This window comes from Cucurbita pepo, chromosome LG01, assembly GCF_002806865.2.
Source record: "Cucurbita pepo subsp. pepo cultivar mu-cu-16 chromosome LG01, ASM280686v2, whole genome shotgun sequence".
NCBI classification, from domain to species: Eukaryota; Viridiplantae; Streptophyta; class Magnoliopsida; order Cucurbitales; family Cucurbitaceae; genus Cucurbita; species Cucurbita pepo.
The window spans coordinates 12,134,024-12,146,792 of record NC_036638.1 but is presented as its reverse complement, the minus strand read 5'-3'; the positions used below and the strand labels follow the sequence as shown (position 1 = coordinate 12,146,792).

The 12,769-nt window shown below is 35.8% G+C and overlaps 1 protein-coding gene across 1 annotated transcript; it reads left to right on the top strand.

Annotated features, from left to right (window-relative positions):
* The first annotated feature begins 2,728 nt into the window (after window positions 1-2,728).
* On the top strand, window positions 2,729-4,504 carry LOC111780907 (protein EARLY RESPONSIVE TO DEHYDRATION 15-like). Its single transcript, XM_023661261.1, has 2 exons — window positions 2,729-2,899; window positions 3,834-4,504. The coding sequence occupies exon 2, from the start codon at window positions 3,870-3,872 to the stop codon at window positions 4,194-4,196; it is 327 nt and encodes a 108-aa protein (XP_023517029.1). The 5' UTR covers window positions 2,729-2,899; window positions 3,834-3,869; the 3' UTR covers window positions 4,197-4,504.
* Window positions 4,505-12,769: the final 8,265 nt, after the last annotated feature.

Sequence of the window (12,769 nt, the reverse complement as noted above, 5' to 3'; positions counted from 1 at the left end):
TCTTGGTTGTCTTACACCTCTGGTTGCTTTTTTTCACGGTGGAGATGTTGGTACCTTAATATATCCCGAAAACAGAGACGTATGAGATTATTATTCCCTTTCGAGAACCCTTCTTGCAGGGCGGTGTACACAATCGTATGAAGGATGATTTACTTACCCTCTGTGTATACGTGCTTGATGGTCATCAATTCTTATGCCGGAAATCACCCTCTATCGAACGTTCGACTGATTTACAGTGTCATTGGCGTGCTCATCGTAAAACCCAACCACCTTTCCATTTTCCCCTCGTTCTCTCTCTATTACAAACTCTTTTCTCATGCAAGAGCGTTTCTAGAGGGTGGCTAAAGATTATGAAGCTATTTGGCATTTTGTGGGGGTCGGGGGAGAGCGTGTTCGAGAGAGGAGAGAGAATTTCAATGCCTCGCAAGAATTCTCACAACATTCAAACCACCAAGAAAGAAGCCTACCCTATTTCAATTGTTATCTAAATTTTACTTTATCATTAAAGAATCCTAATAGCCTATCATCCTATCATCCTTAAGGTTGATATTCACGCTAAGAATCTTCGAATTCTTAACGAGTCAATCAGCCACGTTCATTTTTAGGTTTTGCTATCGATTAATGCATGACAATATTTCTTCCATAACTCTTAGAAAGTTGCCTAGTTATTGTCTTTTATTGTAAACTCAATTTCACCGACGCAGTAATGTAAATAGAGCACTAATAACTCGTCTCATCTCTATCTCAAATACTAGGAGTATATACCGGTTGAGTTAAAATATATATATATATATATATATATATATATATATATATATATATATATATATATTTCTTCTAGATCAATTAAAATTTTGAGTTCGTTGAGTTGGTGACCCGAATAATGTAAATAGAGTTCACAACTAAACTCAACCTTACAACACAAATAAAATTTACAACCGAGCTCATTGGGTTGGCCATCCGATTGTTTTTTTAATTACTTAAAAAAATTCCACTAATCCACCGTATATGTTACATTAATAACTAAAATCTCATATAAATCAAGAAATGTCAAACCACGAACCGAACCAAATTTTTATGTTTTTAAAAAATTCAACCCAATCCAAATTGAAAAAAACAAAAAAAGAAATCTAACCCAATTCCTAACTTTATAGTATGAGTTGATAATCTAAATTGGTCGGATTATCGAATCACATGAGCACTCCTATAAAAAATGGGTCGTAGAATACCATTATTTAGTTCAAATTTAAAACACCTATTCGACGTCAAATCATAGGTCCAAATCCCCTTTCTTCTACGTGTGGACTATACTCATTTTCCTCTTCGCAAAATCATCAAATTTCCCACATCGACGGTGTCCTCCCAACTAGGGCTGCCTCCAAAATATCGAATCATCAAATTGAATTGGAAATGTGTATACTCTAATTGATATTCATAACGAAGAATACAAACTATCAACTAATACCTATAAATAAAAAAAATATAAACTAATTAAATATTGAGAATAAAATAAAATATACTATAAATCAAATCACGGAAAGGGAAGAATATTAAGATATAATAGATATATTCCATAACTAAATATATTCTCCAAATAGTAAGACAAACATATTATGAATAAAATTGATAGACTAACATAAGGATGGCTACAGAGTCAAGAATATATCGACTAAGAGAGTAGTTGTTCAAATTTTCGCTTTTATAAAAAAAAATTAAAATACAAAATTTAGTGATTATTTAGTTTCAAAATTTTTAAATTTTTAAAAATTAAAGAATCTATTAAATAAAAAACAATAACAAGAATTTAAATTTATATATTAGATTAATTAATTTTTAAAAATTTAAATTTTATTAGAGATTTATTCAACCTAAAATTAAAAATTTATAAATTATAAAATATAAATTAAAATTTTGAGATCTAATAGATACCAAATAGGTTGTAATTAATTTTTTTTAAATAAATTTTAAATTAAAGATAAACATGATAAAATTTAAAAGTATTATTGAAACTTTTGAAAATTAATTTTTTTTTTTTTTTTAAGTACGAAGTTCGAAGATCGTTTTTTATAATCTTAATCTATATTTGTAACAAGGGTAAGTAACCGTAATTTTATTAAAGTCTGTTATGACACAATAATTGACTAACATTCTAAAGTTCTAGGTCTTAACGCTCTAAAAACTGTCTCCTTCTAGTAACTTAAGACTCAATTTATCAAATAATAATTTCCAATAATGCTGATCTGTTTAGTGGTTACGAAGAGAATCTTGAAATCGGAGTGTTAATAGGTTGGATCAAGTTGCAGTATTTTTTAGATACATTGTCTTAGTTGTGAATTTTTTTCAACAGAAAGAAATTTTACCAAATAACAATTTTTATCAATGTTGATATGTCCGAGTGGTTAAGGAGACAGACTCGAAATCTGTTGAGCTTTGCTTGCGCAGCGCAGGTTCGAATACGTCTATTGACGTTTAAAATTATTTTTAGACATAATACAAAAAGGGCAAAATAGTAAATGAAAAAACGAACAGAAGGCAATAATTTTCAGGTACGGTCGTTAGCAGACAAATTTGGAACGTGGCATGTTCCCATTGCCAAGTGATAGCGATAGGTCAAAGTCAAACGAACTACACCACACGCGCTTTTAAAAAAATCCCACTCGCGATCGGCCGCTGAAATCACGCGGATTAGTTGGATAAAACTGAAAGGAATTTAAAAAGAATAAATCTCTTTGTGTTCCCTATAAAAAGGGCCCTCTCTTCTTCAACTTCGGTAACCCCATTTGTGGACTTCGTTGAAATTGCGAGTCTCTCAGGAAGAGGATAAGACTTCGAAACTTCCCACTGATTTTTTCTTTTCAATTTGGTCAAAACTGAATTCCCCCGTTCTCTCTCAGATCTGGTAAATTTTTCTTCTCCTTTTCTGTTGAATTTGGTCTCCTGTTTTTCTTTTTCCGTTTCGATCTCGAGAATACTGGGGGAATGGAACGATGAAACGGAAGGGAAATTTTGGGATTATAGATCTGTGCGTTTGGTGTTGCTTTAGATGCGGAGAGTATGGCGGTGATGTTTGTGATTGTGAATATTCGGGTTTTTTTTTTCATGGACCGGGTTGTGATTTCTCTGATTTCTGATCTGCGATCTGTGCGGTTTTGATTCATTGATGGATGTTTAAATCTAGTTCTTGTGAGTCGTTTTGTTTGCAATCTGATTTGTGGAGCCGGGTTTGGAAATCGTTGCGGACAGGGGAATTTTTTTTTTTGTACGTTTTTTATTATTTTGGTTTAATTTATCTAGATCGGAGTTTTAATTACGCGTTCTCCTTCGTTGATCGGGATTTCTGATCTCTCTATTGGAAATCTTATAATTGTTTCGTTTATAAACTAGGGTTTGAACATGTAAATCTTCGTGATATGAGATGAATTCCTAATTTTGATTTGAAGACGGATGCTCTGAGATTTTGATTTTGATTTTGATTTTGATTTTGATTTTGATTGATCTGGATGACTGGAATCAGATTTGTATATGTATCTAATCGTGTGTTTAAGGCCATGAAACGTTTTGTTTCTAGAAATTAAGCTTATAAATACTAATCTAATATGATTTTCTTTTTCTTTTTTTTTTTGTTTTGATTCATACTTTTGACAAAGAATTTTAATCCTTCTGTAAACAAGATGAAACATGATGAGAAAATAAGTAATACAATGATTGTTTATAAGAACAATGTTAGCAAATTTGAAGAACAGTGAACGAAATAGACTGCCCTGCTTTGCGTATCTGCTAATGTTTTGCTGTAGCTTTTCTACATTTGGCTGATTTTGTTTGTTGTTCTGAAGGTCCGTAGATCAATTGTATAGTTGCATTCCAAAACAATGGCTCTAGCATCTGTTGATGGAAGATCAAAGCTAAACCCGAACGCCCCACTTTTCATCCCGGCTGCATACCAGGTGGAGGATTTCTCCCCGCAATGGTGGCAATTGGTCACAACCTCGACATGGTACCGCGATTACTGGCTCAGCCAACACCAGGAAGACAGTGACTTCTACATGGACGGCGAAGATGATTTCAGCAACGACATTGCTGATTTTTTGCCAGAGGCATTCGATCTCGACGCAAACGAAGAACTGCGCACCATGGAAGCTGAATTTGAGGAGTTCATTCAAGCTTCCCTTACTGAAGGGTACCACCTCGAGGAGTAGTAGGTACCTTAAGAAGGTGACCGTAAGAGACTTCCTTCTTCCTTCATGATCAGCTTGCATTTTCAGGTTTACCATGTTGATAAGATAAGCGTATGAAGCAATTCGCATTTTTCTTTTTCTTTATTTCTTTCTTTTTTTATCTTCTTTTTTTAAAGTAACTTGTTTACAAAAGCAAGGTTGCTAGTTTTGCAACATTTGCTAGCCCATCTTGTTCATTATAAGTGTCCCCGAAAAATTGTAAAAAAAAAAAAAAAAGGAAATAGTTTTTAATGAGAAAGAGATGTTCATTCTCTAGGATTTTATTTTGATGTGGGGTTTGTTATAGGTTTCTTATTTTATGTTATGACTAAGTTGGAGAGTCCCTTTCAGTTTTGGAACTATAGAGGTTACTAACAGATGGAGGTAGAGATGTCCCTCCTCAAGGCAAGAACGAATCCTTCCCTATTCCCATCTTGGCATCCTTATTTTTCGCTCGATTTTGTGGTGTGGTTTTGTTGGACTGTCGACGAGCTTTGCCTTCTTAGTTTTGTGCCTATGTTGGACCGTCGACAGGCTTTGCCTGCAACAATCAAATTGGAAATTCAAGTTCGTTTTGCCACACATGGTGCACGGTGCACGGGTGTGCCTACTTAAAAGTTACTCATCAACCAACTGAAGATTCAATCTGGAGTAGAAGGTTGCAGTGAATGCAATTGAAGTTTATTTAATTGGTTGTGAAATACATACCTAAAAGAAAATATTGAATTTAATGGTTGAAACTCTAATTTTTAGATTCTTTAGCTTATAAGTAACGTTTGAAATTAATTTGATATGAAACTAGAATACGATAGATCTACTTCACTAATTACCATCCTTACCCTTATTCTATATCCCCTCATGGATTCAAAACAATATTCTAAACTTGTATATATTCATTTTTTTATGACCCTCTTCAAGCATAATCGTATTAATGAAGGTAAGGGGACCTTTTCTTATGAGATATTTGTAAGAAAATGCCCCTTCCTTCTTCTTCCTTCTTCATGGAGCAATCTCTTCGCCCTCTTTCTCCTTCGCTGCCATGGAAGCTGCTCTGCTTCTCGTTCCCGAATTTCTAGACCCCGAAACCCTCGCCATCGCCTCTTGTGCCTACAAGTCTTCCTCCATTTTGTTCGATTACCGTATGATATTGTTGAGGATATTTGATATTGTTGAGGATATTTAATAGTTGAGGATATTTAGTCTTCGGTTTAACATGTGATAGCTACGTCCAAATAATAAAAATAATAATAATTCATAATTAAATAACTAAAAAAAAATTACTTAAAAATAAAAATAAAAATAAAATTTACCTACCTCTCCCCACTAACCCCGTCCCTACCATCCTCTTTCTTCAACCCCATGGTTAATACTACAACACATAGTACCTATATTTCAATGGAATAAAGCAAACGAACAACACCCCGTCGAAAATAAAATAATGCCACCCACATTTAATAACACAATATACTATGCATCATCAAGTGAAATAATAATGGTTTGGAGGTGGGGTTCATCAGTNAATGAAAAAATAGAAAAAAAAAAAGGTTAGATTTGAGAAAAAAAAAATGTCAAAGGTGAGAAAAGAAAAAAAATAGGAAAAAAATGTTAGATATGTCAAATTTGGGAAAAAGAAAAAAAATGTATGATACAGATAGATCTATTTGGTCTGTTATCAGGTAAAATCCTATGTCAGATTTCTTTTTTCCTTTATATATGGTTATAAGAAATTAATTTAGGATCAAATCTTCTTTCATATCTTATTACCTATCCGATCCTTATTCAATTAATTAGATTTTTTTTGTCAGCATCATATCCCGTATTTAGTTTTTCATTGGAAGTCATAGGAAATAAGGTTAGAATAAAAAAAATTTAGTGGGCAGGTCCACATAAATGGGTAAGATTAAAATTGGCCAACAATGAAAATAAATATAGAATTAGAAGAATATCTTATTTACATAATTGAAAATATTAATCTACTAAAAATAATTACAAGGAGGGAGGAGAGAAGATTTGTTGAACAAAATCTAAAAATAAAATAGGAAATATGAGAGGGCATAAAACTCCATTAAATTTTGTCAAATATCATAATTTTAACCATAAAATAGGAAATATGAGAGGGCATGAAACTCCATTAAATTTTGTCAAATATCATAATTTTAACGATGTAAATTAGAGAAATAATTTTATAGAGTTCAAACTTGAAACTAATGTCATGGGGCTCACATAGGTTGACTTGGATTTCAAAGGACGGAATCGAACTTTCATTAAGGATATATACGTGACAACGACTTGAGCTAACCAGGTAAGTGGCTCACCCATCGTAGGTTACGCATTATTTGCTGTATGTTAGCACGTGCCCGTGGATTTGCACGTGTCATTAAATTGTATGCTAGTTTAATGTGCTTAAGTACGAAATCATGTGAACGTGAATGTATGCTATGTATGCTGCTTAGTTTGATGTGATATATTATGCATGTGACGATATGTGATCCTTGAATGATTATGGCATGTTTGTATGGAATATGTGAATGTAAACCGCATGAATTGTATGACATGAAACACGGTAAACTGTCTGGAATCATAACCCCGATAGAAATATGTATGAAATGTGAATTGAAAAATGAGAATGACATGAAGCATGGAACGTGACAGGGGGTTATGATCATTAATGATAAATGTAGAAGTAGGGGGGCCTCATGCATTATGTGTGTTCATGCATCTGGGGGATACCCCCATCCCATCACGAGGGTACGGATGCGTACATCCAATGGCAGGACAACGATCGTTATGCTTTGCATAGCGCTGCCGTGACGGTTACTAGTTTTAACGGGTCCCGGCATAAGGGACTTCTAGAGTATGCCCACCAGATAAGGAAAGTGGCCCAGCGGTGTGCGAACTAGCTGGTGAGCCCATACTCGCACGTATGGGCTGTGTGTAGAGTATATGGTACACGTCCATGATTACCCGTTAGGACAGCACCGTAGGAAAAACGAAACGAAACGATAGGTCCCATCATTTCATTGCGTGTGATTGTTGCATAACCCCGATAGAGGGTAACTTATTGAGTATTCTAGAAATACTCAAGCCTCGTGCTACTTTACTTTTTTAGATAAGGGCAAGGCACCCATGTGACATCGAAGGCGGCATTGTACACCCCGAGACTGTCGCACATGCATAGGGTAGTTGTTTTTTTTGTTTTTTTTTTTTTTTCCATTTCATAGTCTAGGTTGAATTTGGTTTGCAACATTAGTATAGGTTAGTATAGGTTGAATTGTATTTGCATAATAAACCATAGGGTAGTATAAGACATTCATTTCAATTTTGTTCATTTTCTTTATTTCAATAATGTTCTTTTCCTTTCTTTATCTTTCTTTATCTTGTAATCATTTTCTCTTTCACGAGGTAATAAAAGGCGAGTGTAAGTCGCATTTACGAACCGTGTCCATTTAATGTATATTCTGCATGTATAGTAATGAACTTAGATTAAATAGGTAAAATTTAGGGTTGTTACATAATATATGTACCATATTTGACCCTACACTAATATCTTGTAACATTTACTGCTCTTTCTATTTCTTTTTTAATTTATTTGATCTTATTTGATTATGTAAATGATTATACATAGAAAACTCTTGCCACGGTTTATGTGGTGGTGTTAGCAAATATTTTTACAATATCAGAGGCGGCTTGATTTCAACCTCGATCCCTTTCTTCTCCATGGCTTTCGAATCCTCTTCTCATCTTTTTCCTTTCAACATTCTAATCCATTCGATCACAATCAAGCTTTCTTCCTCCAATTATCTTGTTTGAAAAAATTAACTCCTTCTCCTTGAGAGTTAAGACATGCTCGGCCACAATGATGGAACTTTAGTTTCACCACTACTTTGAAGTCAGCAATCTCAACACTCAATACCAAATATTTGGTGTGAAAAGCAATCAATCAAGGACTTCTCTATCTCTTGCTCTTCTCTCTCACCGAGGAAGTCATTGTTGTCGTCGTTGTTGGTCTCTCCACTGCTCGTGACGTTTGGCTCGCCTTGGAGACTACGTTTAGCCATCATTCATAAGCCCATGCATTGACACTGAAGGATGGTTTGCAGCTAATGACATGCGACACCAAACCTGTTGTTGAGTATGCTCGTACCTTCAAAATAATAGTGATCAACTTCATGACATTTGTAGATCCATCGAGAACATTGATAAAGTGCACTGGTTTCTTTATGAACTTGACACCAATTTTTCAAAAATTTCTACTCATATGCCTCTCACCCCTCTCCCTTATTTTGGAGATTTAGTCTCTAAAACTGAAAGTTTTGAGTTCTTCAAGCGTTCCTTTTAGTCTTATGCTTCCTCTTATCCGGTATTCACGACCACTAATCGTGGCTGCACTCATGGAAGTCACCTTACTTCCCGTAGCAACCAGCAAGATCGTTCTCATCCCCACGACAACAACTCTTCCACTCGAGAATGGATCCACTAGGGTCAAAGTCATCGATCACCTCGCTTCCAAATATGCCGCACAGAGGGCCATTATGCTAATCGTTGTGACCAAGAGTATGCTCGGACTGACTTAGCTCATGTTCACCTTGTCGAAGCTTTCAACATATCCAGTTCTATTGCTGGACCTGATATGCAAATTGGTTTTTGAACACTGTGTCTTCAGCTCATATGACCACAAATCCATCTATTTTGGATTAGTTCAGAAATTACACGGGTAAGGACTCTGTGATTATAGGAAACAGTGTCTCTCTACCCATTACCAACTGTACTCTTTTTCATGTTTCAAATATTCACTTATTAGATATATTGGTTGTCTTTCCTATCACAAAAAATCTTCTTTCAATAAGTAAATTAATGGTTTGATTTCCCTCTCTCTCGATTACATTTACTAATAATATTTTTATTGTCTAAAATCGTCAAACATGAAAGGTGGTGGTGACGGGTAAAAAGAATGAAAAGGGATAAAGGACTATATGTGGTGGAGTGCGGCAACTCGAACTTTATTTCTTTCCTTAAAAATAATTCTCGATGCTTCATATGATTTATAATATGCTCGCCTAGGTAACGTGAATTACTCTGTTGTTTCTTTTTTAAACAAAAGAGGACATCTTTCTCTTTGTCTTTATTGACTTCTCCATCAATATGCAGTACTAGTCAACTTGCGAAAAGTCATCGATTGTCTTGTTTGCGCAATGAATATAGATTTTCTCGATGTGTTGAATTTCCCCATCAAATCCAATTCAAGTTTTCTTTACTTTATTATTTTTATAGATTATTCCTCGTTCACTTGTCAACCCTTTCAAATTTTTTTTTTCTTCAATTAATTTTTTTTTACAGAAAACCAACAATATGCTCGGATCAAGGATTTTTTAAAGGGATGAAGGTACCAAATTTACAAGCACTTACTCCAAAACTCACTTATGTACCTCTGGTATCTATCGTTAACTTTTTTTGTTTTCTCTTTTTGCTAAGACCTTTCTCATAAAATTTGGTGTTAAATAGATAGAGCTCAAATAAAATGAATATGAAGATAGAGTATCATGAGTTTTTATTGTAACGATCCTAAGTTTTTTACTTAACTTAAGGTCGTTACCATACACATATCTTGAACATTAATGCGGAATTAACTTATTGATCTTTATTATAACATAAACATCAAACTTGTGTGCTTCATTTATTACCTTGGAATAAAACTTATACAAAGAAAATAAATAAAACAAAAAAAATAATACAGAATAAAATGCCCTATACTAACTTACATACTACTAAATGGAAAAAATGCAATGAACCTATACTAACCTATAGTCTACTAAAATTGAATGCGAATCTATCATATGCATATGCATGTGCCACCATCACCCTTACAGGGGCGCCTTACCTTACTCTAAAAAATGTAGTAGCACGTGGCTTGAGTATTTAAAAATACTCAGTAAGCGACCCCTATTGGATTATAATGCAAAGACATACAAATGCATGCATGAGACCTATCGTAATAGTCTATCTTCCTACGGTGGCTATCCTAATGGGCAACTTGGATGTGTACTTAATTTCCCTACACACAGTCCGCACGTGCGGGTATGGACCCACCAATCGGTTCGCAAATCTCCTAGCCCCCTTTCTGGTCGGGTGAGCATTCTCTGGTAGCTGTTGATGTCGGACACCCGTTAGAAGTAGCGGTCGTCGCGGCAACATTATGGTAACATAATGATCGTTCCCCCTGCCTCATAGCGTACGTGTCCGTACTATCATGAAGGAATAGGGGTACCCATGATGCATGAGCACTCAATAATGCATGAGCACTCAATAATGCGTGAGGTCTCAACATTTTTCCATTTTAATTATCATAATACAACCTTGCTAGCGTTCATACGTATCATATCATTTTTCATATAATTTATCATTTCTTTCATGCATATGTCGGGGTTGTATTTCATGCTAGTTGTCGTTTTGCATATCAATCATATCATTCATGTCATATATCAGTCATATCATAGCGTTTTCACATTTTCAAACATAACAATCTATAACATGCACATATCATATCATGTATCATAACAGTCACATAATAATCCTACAAGGACGCCAATGGAGGCCCAACTCCAGCTAAGGAAGGCTAGCACTACACTAGCAGTCGACTCCACCAATTACTGCGCATTGTCGGGAGTTTGTGCTATCTGGTAAACACACGCCCTGACCTCGCCTATTTCGTTGGATACGTGAGTATGTTTGCAGAAGCACCTAGGGAGGAGCATCTCGTGGCTGTGCACATCCTATGCTATGTGGCCAGAACCAGAGGTTGGGGTGTGAGATACTGTGTATGGAGAGAAAAGAAGAAGCTTGAGCTGGTCGGCTACAGTGATAGTGACATGGTCGGTGACGTTGATGATCGTAAGAGCACCAGCGGGATGATTTGCTTCCTCTCAGATGCCGTGATCTGTTAGCAATCAACTAAACATAAGGTAGTTGCTCTGTTTTCTTGCGAAGCAGAGTACATCGCCGCTTCTATGGCGACCACACAGGGGGTCTGGCTTTGCGGCTGATGGAAGAACCCATCGGAAGAGAAGACGATCCACCAATACTATACGTGGACAACAAAGCTATGATCTCCCTGATCAAAAATCCAGTTTTGCACGACCGGAGCAAGCACATAAGATCAGGTTCCATTACATTCGGGAGTATGCAGATTGGGGGCTTATCAAGATTGACTTCATCCAAACAGAAGAACAACTTGAAGAAATCTTCACCAAGTCTCTAGCCGGTAAAATTTGAGAAACTACGCTAAAAGATTGACCTTCTATAAGGTAGCACCGGTTTTAGGGAGAGATTGTTAGATAAAAACACCTTCTTGTTTTTTGTGGTTCAGGATTATTCATTTTTTTTAAATTTTTTTTTAAAGCATTTTTAAGTGGACATTTGTGCCATGTTTATAGGAAAGTGGCCTAAGCGTGTTTCAGCAACAAAAAAATTCCAAAGCTTTGGTTCCCGTGCTCCTTTTGTTATTTTCTTGCACTTTCTGTTTCTTTCTTTCTAGATGAAGAAAAAAACATCATCTAGGTGTGTTTTAGACGAAGAAAGAAAGAGAGGGGCGAAGACGGAGTGGGGTGCGCACCTTGTGGATTTGTTTACTATCAAGCAAATGAGCACGAGTAAGAATATCTCGAGCATATTTTAACTGACTAATAAAGAGTCCATCAGGAGTGGGTGAAGAGCCACAATGATAGATTTTGTTCACAGCACCATCATTGTCAGGAGCGAAGGTCGATGACAGAATAGTAGGTGGAGCCCGTGGAGAAGTAATCGACGCCATAGTAGGTGGTGAAGTTCCAATGGACGGAGAGGGAGCCGCGACCCCTGGAGCAAGGAACGAAGATAGTGTTGAAGCCAGAAGAGTCGCCATAGTGAGTGAAGGAGACCAGCGGCGACTTGGTTGGCAAAGAGGCTAGTGCGATACCTAGATTCTGAGGGTAAATCTCTTCAGAAGGTCGATAAGCTTCTCGAGATTTGTATATTTTTTATGAGAACGCTGATGAGGATTCTGAGGTTAGGGTTTTTTGTGAAGGATGAAGGGAAGATTGGGAAGAAAACAAAAGAGGATTTAGAAGGTGAGATTGTATATAGAGAGTATGGCGAAAGGTGGGCCAATAATTTGGGAGCCGAGGAGTAATCAACCGACTTCACCTGCGGCAGCCATAGAGACTGCCTTACGACATCAAAGACAGTAGTGGTGGTGAAAAAGAATATGAGCAGAGGATTCATAAGCCATTGAAAATAAAAGATTAGAGTTGCTAAACCGAAAGGAGGCTATAACAGAGAATATTTGCTAAAACCAACCTATAAATGTGAAAATTCTCTATTTATAATTAAAAAAATTAGGAGTAATAAATGAGAAGAGCAACAAATGGAAAGATAGGCGGCCCACCAAAACAAACATGGTCGATAATAAAAGATCAAATAAAATATATATATGTTAAACTATAATCCGATCTCTCTCATTTCCTCGGTGTTTGTGTTATTTCCTTTTATTTATTTTTAGAATAAAGAAAACCAAAATTTGA

Bases quoted from the DNA above. Each gene is read 5' to 3' on its own strand.
- LOC111780907 (XM_023661261.1), top strand. From the start codon at position 3,870: ATGGCTCTAGCATCTGTTGATGGAAGATCAAAGCTAAACCCGAACGCC.